Source organism: Erithacus rubecula (assembly GCF_903797595.1).
Source record: "Erithacus rubecula genome assembly, chromosome: 26".
NCBI classification, from domain to species: domain Eukaryota; kingdom Metazoa; phylum Chordata; class Aves; order Passeriformes; family Muscicapidae; genus Erithacus; species Erithacus rubecula.
The window spans coordinates 5,400,725-5,422,894 of NC_136678.1; the positions used below are offsets into that span (position 1 = coordinate 5,400,725).

The 22,170-nt window shown below is 54.8% G+C and overlaps 1 protein-coding gene across 3 annotated transcripts; it reads right to left on the reverse strand.

Moving 5' to 3' along the window:
- Positions 1–875: 875 nt before the first annotated feature.
- IKBKE (inhibitor of nuclear factor kappa B kinase subunit epsilon) lies at positions 876–16,792 on the reverse strand. 3 transcript variants are annotated; one of them, XM_079327281.1, is made up of 21 exons: positions 16,699–16,792; positions 16,419–16,598; positions 15,616–15,756; positions 15,388–15,517; positions 14,906–15,087; positions 14,105–14,265; positions 13,573–13,683; positions 13,217–13,396; positions 12,229–12,431; positions 11,622–11,686; positions 11,444–11,535; positions 10,564–10,665; positions 8,797–8,866; positions 8,609–8,721; positions 7,338–7,414; positions 7,053–7,092; positions 5,900–6,001; positions 4,497–4,593; positions 3,379–3,473; positions 2,454–2,525; positions 876–1,969 (listed from the first exon to the last, which is right to left on the reverse strand). In XM_079327281.1, exons 2-21 carry the CDS (start codon positions 16,503–16,505, stop codon positions 1,936–1,938), a joined length of 2,154 nt encoding a protein of 717 aa, XP_079183407.1. In that variant the 5' UTR covers positions 16,506–16,598; positions 16,699–16,792; the 3' UTR covers positions 876–1,935. The 3 variants fall into 3 exon arrangements, with proteins under 3 accessions (XP_079183407.1, XP_079183406.1, XP_079183408.1); XM_079327280.1 differs by lacking the exon at positions 16,699–16,792 and having other exon boundaries at positions 16,419–16,615; XM_079327282.1 differs by lacking the exons at positions 10,564–10,665; positions 16,699–16,792 and having other exon boundaries at positions 16,419–16,615.
- Between the last annotated feature and the right edge of the window lie 5,378 nt (positions 16,793–22,170).

Consider the following 22,170-nt stretch of genomic DNA (forward strand, 5'->3'; position numbering starts at 1 on the left):
GTCCCCTGTCACCGCGGGGATGGCACAGGGGATGGAGGTCCCTGTCACCCCCTCCCTGCTGGCCAGGAGGGCGATTTCTCTGGAGAGGTGACACAGCCCCGAGCCGGGCGCCACCGACCCGTCCCTGCTGCTGTCACTCGCCCTGCAGTGAAACGCGACCCTTCCAAATGCCCCGGATTGCTGCGGGATGGGGAGAGAAGGGAGCTGAGAGCAGCTGCAGCCAGGGCAGAGCTGGGCTGGCTGAATCCGGGCTTATCAAAAGCTGAATTTGACGTCTCCCGTGTACTCCTGAGGACAGGATAAGCCAAGGATATCTAAATCCTTTGCAAGGATTCTAATTTGAAGGATGGATTAAAACACTGGCTCTGAATCTCAGCAGCCTAGTGCCATAAGCAGCCCCTAATAAGAGCTTCAAACCAAAGGAGGAATAACACAGCTGGAAAAATTCGACTTTTGTTTGTGCTAAGCAGCAATATTAATTTTTGGAAGGTCTTTCTCTTCCCAATTCAGGATCCTGATTCACTTTCACATCCCCTCTACTTCTGCTTGAAAGCAGCAGCAGATTATTCCTCAGTAAATTGTTCCACATAAGTTTGCTGTTTTTATCTTATGCCCTCCACAAACTGTTAATTGTACCAGGAATCACCTACAATAAAGGAAATTTCTGAGGGTGAAGGTTTACCTGGCACCTGGCTGGGAACCTCCTAAAACCATCCCATCCCAGGACACATCTCTGCAGCCTCAGGGCATAAAAACACTAAATAAATGCAATATTTTCTGTCCCCACAGCAAGCTGTGGCTCAGCCTGCACAAGAGGCTCATGACAATCATTTTCCTGTCCCTTCAGGTATTCAGAGCTGACAGCTGACAGCTGACAGCACAGCAAGCTCTTTTAGGCCACAGGTTAAAATATTTTTGGGGGAAATGAAAACCCCAAGTAATTGAAATTGGCAGGAAAATTCTTGTTTCATTTGAATTCCAGAAGTCCCTTGTGCAGCTGCTGTGCTACAGCAGTTAAAGCATGACAAGGGCTATTAGCAAAAACTCTTTTTTCTGTTTGCCAAGAAATAAATCTCTTTTTGTGGAAGCCAAACGTGTTCCAGGTCAAATTCTCAGCTGGTGTGATTCAGTGCAGCTCCAGTGAATCCAGGAGGTGCAGCAGGGACCCTCTGGGAATATCAGGGAATTCTACCTGCATTCAAAATGAAGTCCCTCAGAAAACTTGGTGAACCCCAGAAAATATCTGGTAGGAGAAAAGCTTTTAAGCAATGGATTAGTTCCATGTCTCCACAGCAAACAGTTGGGTTTGACATTCAGGATGTTGGTTTTTATAATTAAAATGAATGGGGAGCTCTGGTGCCAAATTCCACTGGGGAAAGGTTTCCTGGGCGGGGGAGGCTCCTGGGCACCCTCAGCGTGTTCCTACAAGAAAGTCAGGCTGGGCACAGCCCTGCAGTGCTGCTCCTCCTTCCCTCTGCAGGCAGGGATGTGCTCCCCCTCCATCCTGTTTCCCTGGAGCAGAACAGCAGGGAAAGGTTGGGAATGTCATCCCAAGCACTCACAGCCACCAGCATCCCCCCTGCCCCACTCCAGCAGGGTAAAAATTGGAATAATTCCTAAATAAGTAAGAGGACAAAAGGTGAAACCTCTTTTTCTTCCTCATCTGACACAGTGATTCAGAGAAACCATAAAAACACCAAGTCCTTCAAGCATTTTTTACAAAGAAAAAGATAAAACCCCACTCAGTTTTCTGGCCAAACTCCCAGAGGTGCAGGGAGCTGGTGGGGTGAAGGTGCAAAGTGCTGGAGCACAGAGGTAGGAGGACACAGGGAGCTCCCAGGGCATGGAAATCGATGATTCTGCTGCTCCAGGCACGTTGAATTCCCTGTGCTGGGAAGTGGTTTTGCTTCAGCAGCTGCACCTTCACCATGTCCCTCAGACTGGGGGAGTGGGAGCAGCCCCACCCAACCTGCAGGGACAAAACCAAAGAATTTAGGTCCTAAAAACAGGGCTGAATTCTCAACTCCTTGGGTTTTGTCTCTTAAAACTCCTGGAAATCCTGTTGTACATATCCCCATGGTCCATTTGCATTCAGGGCCCCAAGAAAAGGATGCAGAGGAGGAAAATCACAGAGGGTTCAGCAGTGGACTCTGGGTTTTACAGAGATTTTCACACAGAAGGAGAAAGCAGCTGCATCTCCATGGCAGTGAGCAGCAGCCAGGGAAAAGGCTGGACAGGGGGTGAAGAATTGATGGAGAAGTTCATGGCTAAATGAAAAAGAAATTCTGCTGCTGCCAGGCCATGGTGCAAATGTGAAACATGCCAGGAGTGAGTGTGGGTGTCCCAGGAGTGAGTGTGGGTGTCCCAGGAGTGAGTGTGGGTGTCCCAGGAGCCCCCCAGACCCCAGCCCATCCCTGTGGAGGAGCAGGGGTCCTGCTGGGGCTCTCACTCACCGCTCGATGATGCTGTTGTTGAGCTGCAGATCACAGGTGATCGACCTCATCTGCTGCAGCAGCTCCTGCATCCTGCATGGACACAGCCCTAATTCTGCATCCTGCAGGGACACAGCCCTAACTCCTGCATCATGCAGGGACACAGCCCTAATTCTGCATCCTGCAGGGACACAGCCCTAACTTCTGCATGGACACAGCCCTAATTCTGCATCCTGCATAGACACAGCCCTAACTCCTGCATCCTGAAGGGGCACAGCCCTAATTCTGCATCCTGCAGGGACACAGCCCTAATTCCTGCATGGACACAGCCCTAATTCTGCATCCTGCAGGGACACAGCCCGAACTCCTGCATCCTGCATAGACACAGCCCTAACTCCTGCATCCTGCAGGGACACAGCCTTAATTCTGCATCCTGCAGGGACACAGCCCTAATTCTGCATCCTGCATGGACACAGCCCTAATTCTGCATCCTGCAGGGGCAGATCCAGCCCTAATTCCTGCAGGGACACAGCCCTAATTCTGCAACTTGCATGGACATAGCTGTAACTCCTGCATCCTGCAGGGACACAGCCCTAATTCTGCATCCTGCATGGACACAGCCCTAATTCTGCATCCTGCAGGGACACAGCCCTAATTCCTGCATCCTGCAGGGACACAGCCCTAATTCCTGCAGGGAGACAGCCCTAATTCTGCATCCTGCAGGGGCAGATCCAGCCCTAACTCCTGCAGGGAATTCCTCCCATGGGAGCAGCTCCTGCTGAAGGGCTGGGATGCCCCACAGGACACCGAGCAGGGATCACACCCAGCAGGGTCAGAGCTCCCAGCCCTGCACACACAGCAGCCTCTCCCCATCCCAAGGATGGGCACAGGAGGTTCTGCTCCTCCCTGAGGAGCTGGGCTGGCCCAGACCCTCCCCAGGACTCACCTCAGAGCCATCTCCTGGCTCAGGGGGGCGGGGGGAGGCACGGGAGGAGCTGGGGCCAAATCCCATTTCTCTGTCTGGAGAAGCCTGTCCAGAGCCTGTGGAGGTGCAGGGTCCTGGCAGTGCCCACCCTGGGGTCCTGGCAGTGCCCACCATGGAATCCTGGCAGTGCCCACCCTGGGGTGCTGGCAGTGCCCACCATGAAATCCTGGCAGTGCCCACCATGGGGTCCTGGCAGTGCCCACCATGAAATCCTGGCAGTGCCCACCCTGGGGTGCTGGCAGTGCCCACCATGGAATCCTGGCAGTGCCCACCATGGAATCCTGGCAGTGCCCACCCTGGGGTCCTGGCAGTGCCCATCATGGAATCCTGGCAGTGCCCACCATGGAATCCTGGCAGTGCCCACCCTGGGGTCCTGGCAGTGCCCATCATGGAATCCTGGCAGTGCCCACCATGGAATCCTGGCAGTGCCCACCCTGGGGTCCTGGCAGTGCCCATCATGGAATCCTGGCAGTGCCCACCCTGGGGTGCTGACAGTGCCCACCCTGGAATCCTGGCAGTGCCCACCCTGGGGTGCTGACAGTGCCCACCATGGGGTGCTGACAGTGCCCACCATGGAATCCTAGCAGTGCCCACCCTGGGGTGCTGACAGTGCCCACCCTGGAATCCTGGCAGTGCCCATCATGGAATCCTGGCAGTGCCCACCCTGGGGTGCTGGCAGTGCCCACCATGGGGCCCTGGCAGTGCCCACCCTGGGGTCCTGGCAGTGCCAGGGGCTGCGTGTAGAGCTGACCCCAGGGCCAAACACCCAGAGAGTCCCACCCAGGACAAACTCAATAATGAGCCCAGGCCCAGCACATGGAGCAGGAGGCTGTGCCCCAGCTCAGCAGCTTTGCTGCAATCTGCAGGTGGAGCAGCATTTTCCTCCTGTTGCAATTCCCATTTTTTGGGCACACATCCCTGGTGCCAGGCAATCCTTGGGACCAGCAGTGCCTTTACCAAAGGTTTTCCTGCTCACACAAATCAACATTTCCAGCTTGGATCACCCACAAAAACTGCAGCAGGGGGTTGAGAGATCCTGCAGGTGTCTGGGGGGAGCAGGGGGGGCTGTGGGCACCTACACCCTGCAGGCAGTCCTGGCACTCCATCATCTCCACACTGCAGCTGCTGATGTGGTTGCTGAGCCTCTTCAGGTGCCTCTTTATCTCACAAACCTTCCTGGAAGGAGAAAGGGATGACAAAATTACAATCAGCACTTGGCATCGTTCTTTTTTTTTTTTTTAATGTGTTTTAATTGCATGCTGCTTTCTGCAGTCCTGCCTGGATTCAAAATCCTGAAGGAAAATAAATGAGTCACAGCTTTGGTGTAATTGTCACCACCATAGGCCAGGTTATGCCAACAGCACTGAGGGTTAATTAATTAAAATAATTAGGGAAAGTTGATTGTAAATGAGGCAGCTCAGGCCCATCATTTCACCCAACTCAACCTGGTGCCTTAGATTGAGCATCTCCCCACAAAATCCTCACACCCAGCAGGCACATCAGGAGTTGATTAAAAAAAAAAAAAAAAAGTTTGTTTTGGCTTTAAAAAAAAACAAACAAAGAATATTTCAGGTGAATGATCCACCTCAAGTACCCAGAAAAACAATCCCACAAACCCCAGCAGGAAACAAAACAGGACAATTAAAACTGAAGTAACAAGAAATTAAAAATATCCAGCTGTGACTCATGGTGCTTTCTGCAGGAAAACAGGGACAAAAATACCCCAGGAAAAGATGGAGAGGGTTTTTATCTTGGGGAAAAACTGGGGAAAAAAAACAGGGAAAAACTGTGAAAAAATTAGGAAAAAAATGGGGAAAAAAATGGGGGAAAATGGGGAAAGGCAAGGAGAGCACAGGCACAGAGCAAACCCTGCCCTCAGCTCCTGGAGAAATTCTGAGCATCCCAATCAAACTTCCAGCCTAAAAATCCTCCCCACTTGTAAATCCAGCCCAGAAATCCCTCACCAGAAACAGGACTGGGTCAAAAAATGGGTTTAATTGTGAGATATTCCAGAAATTCCTCCTCCCTCCAGCCACAGCAGCAGCCCAGGGGAAGCTGCTCCTCTCCAAAAGCATCTTTGCCATGAAAATCCAAATTTTGCACCTCCTGCCTCCCCCTCCCACGGGCACTGCTTTGCTCAGTTTGCTCTTTGCATTATTCCCCAGGCACTGTTTCACAGAAAATCACCCCCAGCAAGCAGAATTCTGTCTCAACATCAAATTCTGTCCTGATAAAATCACCTCTCCCCCTCCTCCAGAGCAAGGGAAAAGCTGCTTGAACTCCAGATATAATTTAGGGGGGGTTAAAAAATATAAATTTAAAACAGCAGGGATAGAATAATGGGGAAAAGCAGCCAGCCCTCCCAAAATCCCCATTTCCATCTCCCCACTGAGCCCACAGCACAGGAATATCTGACCCCTGGTGGGTTTTTAAAGTTCCCTGTCCCAAATGCCAGTGAGGGATCCCAAGGCCATCCCTGTACCTGATCCTGCTGCTGTGCAGGGCCAGGGCCCCCTGGTACTGCTGCACACAGTCATTGTGGAAAATGGCCAGAACCCTCCTGGCCAGGTTCCCCAAATTCAGCCTGAAATCAGGAATAGGAGAGAGAATTATTATATAGATAAATGGAAATGTGAATGTGAATGTGAATGTGAATGTGAATGTAAATGTGAATGTAAATGTAAATATAAATGTAAATATAAATATAAATATAAATGTAAATATAAATATAAATGTAAATGTAAATATAAATATAAATATAGATATAAATATAAATATAAATATAAATATAGATATAAATATAAATGTAAATGTAAATATAAATATAAATATAAATATATATTAATATTTATTAATGTATGTATTAATATATATAGGAATATATCAATATATGAATATAGGAATATATCAATATAGGAATATATATTTAGATAAATATATAAATATAAAATTTAAATATATCAATATATAAATTCTGAATATATACATATATAAAATATAGGAATATAGGAATACATCAATATATGAATATATAAATCTATAAATATATCAATAAAAAAATATATAAATTAAATATATCAATATATAAATTAAATATATAAATATATAAATTATGAATATATAAATATATAAAATATGTAAATATAGGAATATAGGAATATATCAATATATCAATGTATCAATATATAAATTAAATACGTCAATATATAAATTAAATATATAAATATATAAAAAATGAATATATAAAATATATAAATATAGGACTATATTCATATATCAATATATGAATAAATAAATCTATAAATATATATAAATATATAAATTAAATATATAAATATATAAAAAATGAATATATGAAATATATAAATATAGGACCATAGGAATATATCAATATATCAATATATAAATATATCAATATATAAATTAAATATATCAATATATAAATGATGAATATATAAATATATGAAAATATATAAATATAGGACTATAAGAATATATCAATATATGAATCTATCAATCTATAGAAATGAAATCTCTAAATGCCATATCTATCTATCCTGTATCTAAATCCTTTGGGGTCCAAGCAGAAGCACCAAGAGCAGCCTGGCCCCAGCAGGGCACAGGGTGGGACTCACTTGTCCAGTTTGTGGATTTGTTCCTCGTTGTAGCCCAGCCCTGGGGAGGAAAGAAGAGTCACAGACATTTCCTGCTCCCAGCCCATCAATTCCCAGCACTCAGGGCTGTTCCTGGGCCACTGGCAGGGCACAGCAGCCCCTGAGGTTCCTGAGGTTCCTGAGGTTCCTGAGGTTCCTGAGGTTCCTGAGGTTCAGGGCTCCCTGCAGTAACTGCCAGTCCCAGAAACCAAACCCATCCCTTTTTCCATGGCCATCCCTGCCCCGTGCCCCCAGCCCAGCACTCACTCAGACACGTCCTGGCCTTCCTGAACTGCCTGTAGATCACCTGCATCTTCTCCAGGCAGCACTCCATCTGCTGGGTGCTGCAAAGGGACAGGGATGGGACAGGGGAGAGGGACAGGGGAGAGGGATGGGACAGGGACAGGGACAGGGACAGGGACAGGGACAGGGACAGGGACAGGGACAGGGACAGGGATGGGACAGGGGAGAGGGACAGGGGAGAGGGACAGGGGAGAGGGATGGGACAGGGGAGAGGGGACAGGGACAGGGACAGGGACAGGGACAGGGACAGGGACAGGGACAGGGATGGGACAGGGACAGAGATGGGACAGGGATGGGACAGGGACAGGGACAGGGGAGAGGGACAGGGGAGAGGGACAGGGACAGGGACAGGGACAGGGGAGAGGGACAGGGACAGGGGAGAGGGACAGGGGACAGGGATGGGACAGGGATGGGACAGGGACAGGGACAGGGGAGAGGGATGGGACAGGGGAGAGGGACAGGGGACAGGGATGGGACAGGGATGGGACAGGGACAGGGACAGGGGAGAGGGACAGGGGAGAGGGACAGGGGAGAGGGACAGGGACAGGGACAGGGACAGGGACAGGGACAGGGACAGGGATGGGACAGGGACAGGGACAGGGGAGAGGGACAGGGACAGGGGACAGGGATGGGACAGGGACAGGGACAGGGACAGGGGACAGGGGATAGGGGAGAGGGACAGGGGACAGGGATGGGACAGGGACAGGGACAGGGGATAGGGGAGAGGGACAGGGGACAGGGATGGGACAGGGACAGGGACAGGGGAGAGGGGAGAGGGACAGGGGACAGGGGACAGGGATGGGACAGGGACAGGGACAGGGATGGGACAGGGACAGGGATGGGACAGGGACAGGGATTGAGCAGGGACAGGGATGGGACAGGGACAGGGGACAGGGATGGGACAGGGATGGGACAGGGACAGGGATGGGACAGGGACAGGGATGGGACAGGGACACAGGGAAGGAAGTGTGAGGCTCCTTGGGGTGGAATCCTCATTTTAAAGTGCAGTGACCACTTTTGGGGTGGAATGTGCACCTGCTGTGACCCTGCTGCCCGTGTCCCTGCACACAGACACAGCTCATTTCATCCCAAACCCCCTGCCTGGGCAGGAACACTTCAACAGATGCACAGAGTGATGACAATAATGACAATAATAATAATAATAATAATAATAATAATAATAATAATAGGGTTAGGGTAAGTGCTCCATCCAGCCCAGGGATTCCCCCCCACACCTTTTGTCTTCATGCACTTGCTGCCTGTCCTTCACCAGCTCAGCCAAAATCCCATCCAGTGCCCCCTGGAAGTCCAGGATGCTGTGGGAGCACTGGGAGAGCTCCTCATCCACCTGCAGAGGAGGGCAAGGTTGGCACCAGCTGCTGCCAGAGCCCTGGGGGCTGCAGGGGCTGGGGGTGCTGCTCACCCTCTGCAGCCTTGTCCTCAGCACATCCACCCCAGCTGGGCCCCTGCTGCCTGCAGGAGCAGCCTGGTACCTGAGCAAGGACAGAAAATGAGATTTCCTGAAGGAGGCAACACTCCACTGGCAGCTGCCCCTGGGGCAGAGGAGCCCAGCTCGTGCTGGGGCCCTGGGGGCTGCAGGGGGGCAGAAACTCAGATTTCAGAGCCACATCTGAGCCAGGAGGTGCAAAGTGCTGATCTGGTAAAAACTCTCCCTGTTGTGCCTAATTTGCTCCAAAATTGTTGGTTTTGCACCCCCTGGCTCCAGGCCAGCTCGGGGCTGTGTGTGCCCCTGCAGCTGGCACTGGCTCAGCCCCAGAATATTGCTGAGTGCTGGAAGGGCTGGGGGAGCCAGGGCAGACAGCTGCAGCACTGCTGCTCTTGGCTTTTATTATTTTATTTTTTTTTTAAAGAAATGGAAATTAAGAGACTGTGCTAAATGGCAGAGAATGAAAGAACAGCAATACAGCAGCAAAGAATTTTCCACTACAACGACAACAACAACAACAAAAAGCAGCAGAAAAGCAAAATATCAGTGGGTTGCTTGAGATAAACTGGGCTCAGCTCGGCCCAGGGTAGCTGGGGAAGGTTGGGGGCAGCCCAGGGTTCTCCATCATTCAGTGCAGACTCCTGCAGGGGCTCTCCCCGTGGAGGGTCCCTGGGATGCAGCCCAGCTCCCAGGTTTGCAGGGAATGGGGCTGGGGATGGGGCCAGACCCCCATGGGGGCTGCAGCTGGTGCCCTCCTGCTCTTTGTTTTACCCCAACTCCATCTGCCTCTCCTGGAGCTGGTGGCAGCCCTGGCTCCTTCCTGCCCAAGGGCTGCAGCAGTCAGAGAAGCCCAGCCAGAGCCAGGACTAACTCTGCCAGAGCACAGCCAGAGCCAGGACTAACTCTGCCAGAGCAGAACCAGACCAGGACTAACTCTGCCAGAGCACAGCCAGAGCCAGGACTAACTCTGCCAGAGCACAGCCAGAGCCAGGACTAACTCTGCCAGAGCAGCAGCCAGAGTCAGGACTAACTCTGCCAGAGCATAGCCAGAGTCAGGACTAACTCTGCCAGAGCACAGCCAGAGCCAGGACTAACTCTGCCAGAGCAGAGCCAGAGCCAGGACTAACTCTGCCAGAGCAGAGCCAGAGCCAGGACTAACTCTGCCAGAGCACAGCCAGAGCCAGGACTAACTCTGCCAGAGCAGAGCCAGGACTAACTCTGCCAGAGCACAGCCAGAGCCAGGACTAACTCTGCCAGAGCAGAGCCAGGACTAACTCTGCCAGAGCACAGCCAGAGCCAGGACTAACTCTGCCAGAGCAGAGCCAGGACTAACTCTGCCAGAGCACAGCCAGAGTCAGGACTAACTCTGCCAGAGGAGAGCCAGGACTAACTCTGCCAGAGCAGAGCCAGACCAGGACTAACTCTGCCAGAGCACAGCCAGAGCCAGGACTAACTCTGCCAGAGCAGAGCCAGGACTAACTCTGCCAGAGCAGAGCCAGAGCCAGGACTAACTCTGCCAGAGCACAGCCAGAGCCAGGACTAACTCTGGGCCCCTGGGAGACCAAGGACTGATAATAAAAACTGAAGCAAAGAGGGAGAGCAGCCAGAGTGGCTCGTTCCCCACACAGTGGAACAGCCTCCTGCCTCCCTTGCTCCTGGAATTCTCCTTTTCCCGATTGTCCAGGCACCTTTGAGAGCCCCAGATCTCCCCAGGCACCGCCCAGAGCCCGCAGAGCCACTTACAGCAGGTGAGCCTTGCCCTGGGTGAGCTGCAGGCAGGTGAGCACAGAGTGAGCCCCCCTGCTCTGCTCCAGGATCCTGCAGCACTCTGTCCTCAGGGTCCCACTGCCAGGAGAGACAGGAGCAGCTCCAGCACAGCCCACCCTGCTGGGGGGGCTGGGCAGGAGCTGGGGGCTGCAGGAACCTAAAATGGGCTGGGGCTGCTGGTTTGAGGGTTTTGTCTCACCCTCTGCTCACTGTGCTGCCCCAAAAGGAGCAGTGAAATTCATCATGGAATGGTTTGGGTTGGTAGGGACATTAAAGCTCATTTCATTCCCAACCTCCTGCCCTGGGCAGAAACATTTCCAACAGATGCTCACAGTGATGACAACAGCCCAGCAGGGACTCACATCAGCCAGTGCAGACCCCAGCCCAGCCCAGACTCACATCAGCCAGTGCAGACCCCAGCCCAGCCCAGACTCACATCAGCCAGTGCAGACCCCAGCCCAGCAGGGACTCACATCAGCCAGTGCAGACCCCAGCCCAGCCCAGACTCACATCAGCCAGTGCAGACCCCAGCCCAGACTCACATCAGCCAGTGCAGACCCCAGCCCAGCAGCCCCCAGCCCAGACTCACATCAGCCAGTGCAGACCCCAGCCCAGACTCACATCAGCCAGTGCAGCCCCCAGCCCAGCAGCCCCCAGCCCAGACTCACATCAGCCAGTGCAGACCCCTGGCCAGCAGCTCCCAGCCCAGACTCACATCAGCCAGTGCAGCCCCCAGCCCAGCAGCCCCCAGCCCAGACTCACATCAGCCAGTGCAGACCCCTGGCCAGCAGCTCCCAGCCCAGACTCACATCAGCCAGTGCAGCCCCCAGCCCAGCAGCCCCCAGCCCAGACTCACATCAGCCAGTGCAGACCCCTGGCCAGCAGCTCCCGGCCCCTCCGCAGGCTCTGCCCCAGGCGCAGGGTCTGGTGAGCAGCACCCAGGGCACTCTGCAAGGCAAAGGGCACTGCCAGCTCTGGGCCAGCCCCAGGGCACTGCCAGCCCCTGCCAGGGGCTGCCCTGGCCCCTCACCCACCTTGGCTGCACTGCAGTCGGCCACCACGTCCACCCTGGGCACCAGCTTGGGGAACTCCAGTGCTGCTGCAAAGACAGGCAGGGTCTGTCCCCAGCTGGGCTCCAAATACACCCTGGGGCCACTCAGGGTTCCAGCTCAGGGGTGCAGGCTCAGTGCAGCCCTCCCAGGAATTTTGGGAGTGTGGATGAAGGCAGGAATTCTGTGCAAAGCCCAGTGTGGCACTTGGCTGAGGAGGAGCAGCACATGGCAGGGGAAAACTGACCCTGAAATCCCCTAATCCTGCTCCAGGGACCAGAAACATCACTGGGAGCTGGCATCAGCACTGGGAGCTGGCATCAGGACTGGGAAATGGCATCAGGACTGGGGAATGGCATCAGGACTGGGAGCTGGCACTGGGAATCAACACTCCTGCTGCTGGAACTGGGCTCACTGCTGGGAATGGGGACTGGCAGTGGGAAAACCAACCAGTCTGGTGAACTGGGAACCCTGCTGGGAACTGGGATCCAGGTGAAACGTGGATGATGCAGGAAATGGGCCCATCACCCAGCTGGGCAGTGGGAAATCTCTCAGGATAAGGACTGGGATAATTCCCCTCTCCCACACTCACGGTCTCTGTACTGGACCCCCACCACATCCTCGGGCTGCTCTGAGGTGCTGAGCAAGGTCAGGGGGCTGCTCTCTGTGGTTCTGCAGAAATTATGAACTTGTAGATTGGGATCCAGCTCGTACAGATGTCCTTCAAAGAAATATTCTTGATGGTGAGGGACTATATTTGTCTGTTTGAAGACGGCATCTAAAAATTTGGTGGTACTGAAATGGAGAAAGAATGAAAGGATGGGGATGAGCACACAGATTCCCATCCATTTAGCAGCCTGCTGCCCTCAAAATACCAAAATGTTGATATTTCCTCTTAGCAAAGTATCAGACAAGGTCAGCAGAGCCCATTGGAGCTCTTGGTGTGCCCACAGCTCCATTAGTGCACCCCCAGCAAAGGCTGATTTGAGCCTGGTGTGTTTTAACCTGGTTTGGGAGCAGTGCAAAGGGAATGGTGCTGCCCCCAGGTTCCCCTGTTAAAGTGAGGGGCTCAGGGTTTTGAGCTCCATCCCCAAATTTCCATCACTTGTAACAGAGCTCTGTGTCCTCCCCAAAATCATAATCTGTAATGGAGCTTTGGGTGTTCCCCAAAAATCATAATCTGTAATGGAGCTCTGAGTGTTCCCCAAAACCATCACCAGGAGCAGAGCCCTGGGTGCTCCCCAAAATCATCACAAGGAACAGAGCCCTGGGTCCTCTCCAAAACCATCACCAGGAACAGAGCCCTGGGTGCTCCCCAAAACCATCACTAGGAGCAGAGCCCTGGGTGCTCCCCAAAACCATCACCAGGAACAGAGCCCTGGGTGCTCCCCAAAACCATCACCAGGAGCAGAGCCCTGGGTCCTCTCCAAAACCATCACCAGGAGCAGAGCCCTGGGTCCTCTCCAAAACCATCACCAGGAGCAGAGCCCTGGGTGTTCCCCAAAAACCATCACCAGGAGCAGAGCCCTGGGTGCTCCCCAAACCCTGCCCTGTAGCAGTGCAGCCCTGAGCAGCCTCACGTGTTGTAGGAGTGGATGTAGATGCGGTGGGAGGATGCCTGCTGCAGGGAGAACACGTCCACCACCATCCTGTGCAAAATGTCGTTGGTTCCTGCAAAAAACTGGTCGAATCCCCAGCACTTCTCCTGATCCACCTCCAGGATATTGGCCAGGATGGGGATCAGCTGGTCCTTCAGCCCCCTGCAGCAGCAAGAGAAGGAGAGAGGTTTGCAAACACTGCCCTGCCCTGCAGCCCCTTTTCCTGTCTGGAAAGCAAAGATCTGCCTGAGAGCTGTGACACCTGAAGAGGGAAAGTTTCTGTGCCTCGTTAACGCCTCCTGTGCTGCCTGAGGACAGGAGCTGCAAGGGACACTCACTCAGAGAGGCGGCAGGTGATGGGCAGCTCGTAGCTCCACTCGATGTTCCCGTTCTCCTGCCTCTGGATCCCTGCAATGGCCCCAGGAGGCTTCTCCGTGGTGATTTTGTACCTGTGGGAAGGGAATTGCTGGCTGCTGACTCGAGCAAGAGAGCTCTGTTTGGGCACTGGGGTGGAGGGAGGGGGCAGAGCGTGGATGTGCTGGGAAAGACACGATTCACTGGGGGAAACTGAGGGGAAATACTGCAAGGAACAGTCAAGAGAGCATTAACCCTGCCTCCCCTTCCAGCTGCTTAGCCAGGAGGTCATGGGAATGCATTTTATAGAATTGTCTGGGCTGGAAAGGACCTTCAAGATCGTGTGGTTCCACCCCCCTGCTATGGGAGGGATGCCACCCATGCTCAGTGCTCCATCCAAGCATCCCACTGGGACAGGGAACACAGCAAACAGCACAGGGATTCTTCCCCACACATCCCACAGGCTCCTTGCCAGGGTTTGAGCCGGCAGCAGAGGCAGCAGCCAGCCCCACCTACATGATCTCCTTGTTCCTGCGGGGCCCCCCGAAGGGCACGAAGGGGAGGCTGCCGGTGGCAGCGTGGTAGAAGGTGACCCCGATGCTCCAGAGGTCCACGGTGACCCCAAACACCTTCTGCTGGGGCTTGCGCAGCACGGCTCGCTCGTACACGTCGGGGTGCTGTGGGGCAGGCACAGGCACGTGGGTGCTCCCCAAAATCCAGCACAAACATGGAACAGAGCTCTGGGTGCTCCCCAAAAACCAGCACATGGAACGGAGCTGTGGGTGCTCCCCAAAAAACAGCACATGCAATGGAGCTGTGGGTGCTCCCCAAAAACCAGCACATGGAGTGGAGCTGTGGGTGCTCCCCAAAAACCAGCACAAACATGGAATAGAGCTGTGGGTGCTCCCCAAAAAACAGCACAAACATGGAGTGGAGCTGTGGGTGCTCCCCAAAAACCAGCACAAACATGGAACAGAGCTCTGGGTGCTCCCCAAAAAAACTGCACAAACATGGAGTGGAGCTCTGGGTGCTCCCCAAAAAAACAGCACAAACATGGAATGGAGCTGTGGGTGCTCCCCAAAAACCAGCACATGGAATGGAGCTCTGGGTGCTCCCCAAAAACCAGCACATGGAGTGGAGCTGTGGGTGCTCCCCAAAATCATCCCCTGGAACAGAGCTCCCAATCCTCCTCAAAATCCCTCCCCCGCCACAAAGCACCGACCCCTCCCCTGCCCAGACACGGACCAGCCCCTCCAGTCGCTGCTCCCAAGCCCCCGCGCTGTCAGAGCGAGGGACAGGGTCCCCAGCCCTGCTCACCAGGTACTCCTCTGTCCCATAGACAGACACAAACTTCTCATCGTCCTCCAGCTCCCGTGCGGCTCCGAAATCGGTCAGTTTGTAGATGCTCTGCCCGTCCTCCCCCACCAGCCGCATGATGTTACCGGGTTTGATGTCCCTGTGCACCACGCCGTTCTCACGCAGGTGGTTCATCCCTGACACTGGGGGAAGCAAATTCCTCTCTGGGGCTGCGGCACTGCGCTTGAATTTAGGGACAGTTTGAATTCAGGAACGAGGAAAGGGCTGGGGAGGGGATGAATCCCACGGTGGCTGCACTTAGACGGGGTTGGGAGGATGGAGAGATGAGGACATGGCACAGCTCAGTGTCACAGCAGCTTCCCAGAGCAAGGAGAAACCCCACGGAGCACAGAGCTCAACCCCGCCCTGCTCAGGGTGCAGTTCCTGAGCCCTCACTGCACTGCCCAGGGCTGGGGGGTCTCAGTCCCTGACCCCACACTCACCCACACACTGCAGCACGATCAGGAACTCGGACTCGGCCAGGCCAAAGGCATTGGCTGGGTCTTCCAGCACGCTCAGCAAGCTGCCACTGGAGCAATATTCCATCACCAGCACCTTCTGCTTGCTGCTGCCCTGCGGTGGGAGACCAGGAGGGCTCAGCCAGCCCCGTGTCTCCCAGCCAGCAGGGCCGGCTCCCCCGCCCCGGCTGCCCCAGAGGGGTTCCCACTCACTGTCTCCTCCACGGCAAATAATTTGACGATGTTTTTGTGGTTCAGCTTCCGCAGCATCTCGAACTCTCTCATCTGCACCTCCTGCGGCCGCAGGTAGCTGGCATTGTTAAAGACCTTCACGGCAACCAGCTCCCCCGATTTCTGGGGAAAGGGGAGAAAGAGGGAAAGGAAACACGCTGTGATGTCGCTCACGTGTGAAGCAGCTGCGGAGCTCAGTGCCGGCTCGCACACCCCGCTCGGGATGTAAATGATGCTGCAGCTCTGCTCCGCTGCACACACAAACCGCTGCCATCCCCTCCCCGCTCGCTCTTCCTGCCCTGCAGCCCGGGCTGTGTTTACCCGGCCCCACACACAGTTCCCGTCTGGATTCCGGGCTGGCAGCTCCGCAGGGATGGGGATGTTCCCAGCAGCTCCCGCAGTTTGCTCAATAAACTTCAAAGGCTGCTGGGGAGGAGGGCCCGCTGCAAGCCAGGCGAGTGTTTGCATGAAGTATGCAAATGGCCAGGGATGGGGTTTTCAAAAGCTCTGGGCATTCCCCGGAAAGCTGCTCCTTCCCCCCGCGCCGCTCGGGAAGGCGGCGAGCAGCACCCGGCTGTGAGCGCCCCAAAAACCGCCCCGGACCCGCAGAGCAGGGCAAGGAGCCCCATGGAAAATGAAAATAAAACCCAAAGCAGCGCCCGAGCTGCTGCCCGGGCAAGGATCTCGCGGCAGGGCGAGGGGAGCGGAGCTGGGGCGGGAGAGATGGGGGGCACCGGGGCTCTGCAGTTTTGGGGTCCCTGCCCCCCCCAGCTGCCCCCGCTCACCTTGTTGCGAGCTTTGTAGACTGAGGCCGTGGCCCCCTGGCCCAGCAGGTCCTCGGTGCTCCACAGGTAGTTGGGGGTGCTCTGCATGGCCGGCGGGGAGCGCGGGGCTCAGCCCGGGGTGCGCTGCCCAGCGAGCGCAGCCTTGGTGCCAAGGGGAGCCAAGGCTGGGCACGGAGCGAGCCCTGGGAACACGGACCGAGCCCCCCGAGCACGGACCGAGCCCCCCGAGCACGGACTGAGCTCACCGAGCACGGACTGAGCCCCCCGAGCACGGACTGATCCCTGGAGCACGGACCGAGCCCCCCGAGCACAGACCGAGCACGGACCGAGCCCCCCGAGCACGGACCGAGCCCTGGAGCACGGACCGAGCCCCCCGAGCACGGACCGAGCCCTGGGAACACGGACCGAGCTCCCCGAGCACGGACCGAACCCCCCCGAGCACTGACCGAGTCCCCCGAGCACAGACCGAGCACGGACCGATCCCTGGAGCACGGAGCGAGCCCCCCGAGCACAGACCGAGCCCCCCGAACACGGACCGAGCACGGAGCGAGCCCCCCGAGCACGCAGCGAGCCCCCAGCGCTGCCAGGACCCGCCCGGCCCGGAGCTGCCGGGGCTGGCAAACAAAGCCGTGCCAGCTGCCAGAGCTCGGCACCTCCCCGGGCCGGGAACTGAAACCCGCGGATTGCAAAACCCGCCCGGCGAGAGCGGCCACGCTGCAGGAGGAGGAAATGCTGCAGCTTCCTGCTCGAGAAAAAACTTCCCAGCCCCGAGCCCATCCCCGGGCTCGCCGCCGCTGCTCCGGACCGGCCCCGGCGGGCGCTGAACGTGCTGAGCCCGGGGACTGGGGAGCAGAGCTGGGGCAGGGTCCGTGTGCGGGGTCCGTGTGCGGGGTCCGTGTGCAGGGTCCGTGTGCGGGGTCCGTGTGCGGGGTCCGTGTGCGGAGTCCATATCAGGGTCCGTGTGCGGGGTCCATATCAGGGTCCGTGTGCAGGGTCCGTGTGCGGGGTCCGTGTGCGGGGTCCGTGTGCGGAGTCCATATCAGGGTCCGTGTGCGGGGTCCGTGTGCAGGGTCCATATCAGGGTCCGTGTGCGGGGTCCGTGTCCGGGGTCCGTGTGCGGGGTCCGTGTGCGGGGTCCGTGTGCGGGGTCCGTGTGCGGGATCCGTGTGCAGGGTCCGTGTCCGGGGTCCGTGTGCGGGGTCCGTGTGCGGGATCCGTGTGCAGGGTCCGTGTCCGGGGTCCGTGTGCAGGGTCCGTGTGCGGGGTCCGTGTGCGGGATCCGTGTGCAGGGTCCGTGTCCGGGGTCCGTGTGCAGGGTCCGTGTCCGGGGTCCGTGTGCGGGGTCCGTGTGCGGAGTCCGTGTGCGGGGTCCGTGTGCGGGGTCCATATCAGGGTCCGTGTGCGGGGTCCGTGTGCGGGGTCCGTGTGCAGGGTCCGTGTGCGGGGTCCGTGTGCGGGATCCGTGTGCAGGGTCCGTGTCCGGGGTCCGTGTGCAGGGTCCGTGTGCGGGGTCCGTGTGCAGGGTCCGTGTGCGGGGTCCGTGTGCGGGATCCGTGTGCGGGGTCCGTGTGCAGGGTCCGTGTGCGGGGTCCGTGTGCAGGGTCCGTGTCCAGCCCTTGTTAGCTGTGCCAGCGCAGGGACAGTGGCACGGACACGGCAGCGACTGGCGAGGCTGGCACGGAGCTGTGCGGGACCCTGGGATGGTGTGGGACAGGGTGGGATGTGGGATGCAGGGGACATGCAGGGTGCAGAGCGGGATGTGGGATGCAGGATAGGGTGGGATGCAGGATGCAGGGATGGAATATGTAATGTAGGACAGGGTGGATGTGGGATGCAGGTGACATTCAGGGTGCAGAGCAGGATATGGGATGTGGGGTGGGATGGGATGCAGGATGCAGGGATGGAATATGTAATGTGGAACAGGGTAGGATGCAGGATGTGGGTTCAGGGTGGGATGCAGAGCAGGATGTGGAGTTCAGGGTAGGATTCAGGGCAGGATATGGGATTCAGGGCACTCTGCTGCCTGCACAGGGCACAGTGAGGCTGTTCCTGCCCCTATGACCAGCTCAGCACCAGGGCCCCACTCTCAGGAATTATTCCAGGCTGGTGTGGATGTGTCTAAAGGCTCCATCCTCACCAATAAAACCTCCAGAGGTCTGAGAGTTTATCAACGTGTGGGACATCCAAATAGTGACACCACTCCACCAGCCTGCACACAAACTCCACCCCTAATTAGTTCCTTAATTCCTGCTGAGCTTCATTTTCCCAGCCACGGGTGAGTGTGCCTGGAAAAGCCTCTGGAGGCTGAGGGAGGGCACAGCCTGGCCCTTCCCTGGGGTTATCCAGGGCTGGGAAGGGTGGCAGAGTCTCAGTGACATCTGTTTAACCACATGAAACATAAATTCACTTTGTTTGAAGTCATTTTGCTGCAGCTCAGCTGACAGGAAGAGAAAGGCCCAGGGTGACTTCTTGAAATTGTGTCTAGTTTTATTTTCTATGCATGTGCTGGCTGTGTCCTTAAAACAGGAGCATCACTCTGTCCCCATGCTGCTGCCAAGCCCGTGGCTGGGAATTCACCCCCACACCTGCCTGGCTTCTTCCAGCCCCCTTATCCTTTCTTCTGCTATCCTTTTAAAATCCCCAGCTCATTTCCTCTCCCTGGTTGCCCCATCAGCAGATTTTTCCTCCCAGCTGACTCCTCAATCCCATCTGAACCCCAGGACTGGATGTGCACACAGAGGATAAACCCTGGTGTGGTGGGATAGAGCATCTGGGAGAGAAAAAACCCGGCCCTGAAAGCGATTTGTGACAAGAATGAATTGTTCCACCTGGTGGCAGCAAAGCCCGAAGAATAAAGGAGCAGCAGCGAGCTCTGTGTGCAGCAGGGACATCGTGCTTGGGGTCAGAAAAACTGAGAATCCACGAGCCCAGTGGTGTCCCCACTGTGACAAACCCGAGAGCTGAACCCTCCCAGCACTCACCACGGCGGGTTTTTGTTAAAAATGGGATAATGGGGTTTGTGAGGGAGGGTCAGACCCACCTGTGGTTTGCTGAGGGTTTAGGAGATCATCACAGCATCTTCTGTTGGACAGTGACCCAGGAAAAATCAACAATCCCTTGTTATCTGTGCCACTCTGACTCCTATTTCATGTTTTAAAAACAAAAAAAAAGGCACCACCAGGGTGCCCAGCTGGCCCTGGGCTGGTACCACAGGAGCTGCTGTGATTTTGGATTAAAAATTTCCAGCTGTGCCCTACAAGAGATGCTGGGGGACAGGGATGCTCACCCCAGGGACAGGAGGGACAAAATGCCTCAGTTAAACATCAAATCTCACTGGAAATAATTCCTTTGAATGTTAAGAAAAGCCAAAATGACACAGCCCTGTCACGTTCCCCTCCACGCTCTGAAAAAGGCCAATGGAAAAAAGAGATGGGGAAAAGCTGGTAATGATAATAATAATGATCCAATCCTTAATCTCAATCTTAAATCCTCTTTCCTGAGACAGTTGGGGGCCCATCCTCCCCAGGAAAATGATGAAGATTAAGCATTTTTCAATCAGGTCACTGGCAGGGAAGGGTTTGCCTGGGGAATCCATCCTGCTGTGGTGGGTGCGTGCGAGCCCAGGCTGGGGGACACAGACCCAGGAACCTGGGGGGGCACAGAAAGAATGGCCTGGGTTGGAAGAGATGTTTAGTGTTGTAATTCCATGGCAGGGACACCTTTCACTATCTCAGGGTGCCCCAGCCTGGCCTGGGACACTGCCAGGGATCCAGGGCAGCTCCAGCTTCTCTGGGCACCTGTGCCAGCCCTGCCCACCCTCCCAGGGAACAAAAAAACCCCCAAAATCCCACCCAGCCCTGCTCTCCTCCAGTTTCAGGCCATTCCCCTGTCCCACCACCACATCCTTGGTGTCCCCTTCTCTCTGTGCCTGCCCTGCTGCCATCAGTGTCCCCATGCCCAGGGTGGCACCGTGAGCTCCTGCAGACCCTTCCTCACCCACTCACCAGCCCCTCCAACAATTCCTGAGCTTCCAGAAGCCCCCCCAGGCCATGCTCCCCCTCTCAAACCCAGGACATCACACAGCAGCACCCTCAGGTCAGTGTTTCCACCATACCCAAAACATTTATTTCTCCAAAACTATTGCTAATGACAATGGATACATTTTGTTGCCCCAGTATGGATTTAACACTTCCAACACATCGACTCCTAATACTGTACAATACTGTACCAAAAGGGGGGAAAAAAAAACAAAACCAAAAAGGCTGTACCTCCATATTGTACAGAGTTCTATGTACAAAGTACAATTTTACACAGTTTTATATATACACCATATATATACTGGTGTAGAAGACATGAAACAGTGGAAACTTGTTTTAGCAAGAACATTCCATCCCACCATGAAACAACTGCTGCTGACAACCCCAGGTTCAGACAGAAAAACACAATTCCTACACTCTGCACCCTGATTTTCCTGCCTGGCAGCAGGACCTGGGAAACCAGAGCTGGATTTCAGCAATTGCCCTGTTTGAGCTACATGGAGCTGGGCTGGAGAAGCTGCTGCTCCCAAATATTGCTCCTGCAGTTTGGCACCCTCGGGTCCAGCCCCTTGGGTTTGGGCTGTTTTCACATCCCAGGGCTGGAGGAAAGGCTGGTGAAGTCCAGGAGTCAAGTTACACCTACAATTCCCACTGCAAACTGAGTGTGAAGCTTGGCACATCAAGTATTAGCACAGCAGGAAGATTTCTGCCCTCTCCACCTTCACCTCTTTTCAGCCCGTGGCTGAAAAACACTTTTAATCCCAAACTACCTTAGAGGAAGCACAAAATTTAACAGGAAAAAAAACAAAAACAAAACCAAACAAAACCCTTCAATTTTCCAGACCTTGAACTGCTGTTTTGGCATCTCTAGAGCCACCAAAATTGATGTTTGCAGCTAGAGCTGAGGCTGGAACAGAACCCACCTGTGTTCTGGGGGGTAGAACAGTTGTGCGTGACACAGCCAGGGCAGGCACCAGGCAGAGGATCAAGTATTTCTGGTTTTATTTCTTATTTTCAAGTACCAGGTTGTCACACAGACACAGAGACACGCAGAGAGATGATGTGGGAAGAGCTCAAAGTTCAGTCCATGAAGTGCTTGGTGCTCCCCAGGGCTGGAGTGTCCCTGGGGAAGGATTTTCCCTCCTTTCCACCTCCCACTCCAGAACAGCTTTGTGTGCTCAGCTGGGCTTGTGGGGCATCAGCCAAGGCCAGAAAAGCCCAAAAAAAGGGCTGGATTTTTTTATGAAAGCTAAAAATCTGAAAATAAATAAATTCCTGGCTGTTTCTGTTCTGGACAAGTGATGGAAGTGCCCCAACACTCCCGTTCTCCTGTGGTTTTGGAGCAGTTTTTGGAGCAGTTTTTGGAGGTTTTGTAACAGTTTTTGGAGTTTTTGGAGCAGTTTTTGGAGCAGTTTTTGGAGTTTTTGGAGCAGTTTTTGGAGCAGTTTTTGGAGGTTTTGGAGTAGTTCCCTGCCCTGTGGCTCATAGGTGAGTTCAGTGTGTTTGTACTCTCTACATCCCTCCACACCCAGGGCTTGGTCCTGCCAAGCACAGGTGCCCCTCACCTGGCCACACCTGGGGGCACAGGGGCTCCTCACCTGGGGGCACAGGGGCTCCTCACCTGGGGGCACAGGTGCCCCTCACCTGGGGCACAGGTGCTCCTCACCTGGCCACACCTGGGGGCACAGGGGCTCCTCACCTGGGGGCACAGGTGC

Bases quoted from the DNA above. Each gene is read 5' to 3' on its own strand.
- IKBKE (XM_079327281.1), bottom strand. From the start codon at position 16,505: ATGCAGAGCACCCCCAACTACCTGTGGAGCACCGAGGACCTGCTGGGC. The intron at 10,666-11,443 runs GTGAGTCTGGGC...CTCTCCTGGCAG, and splicing joins AGGGGTCTGCACTGGCTGAT to TGGGACCCTGAGGACAGAGT. The intron at 7,093-7,337 runs GTGAGTGCTGGG...TTTCCTCCCCAG, and splicing joins GAAGGCCAGGACGTGTCTGA to GGCTGGGCTACAACGAGGAA.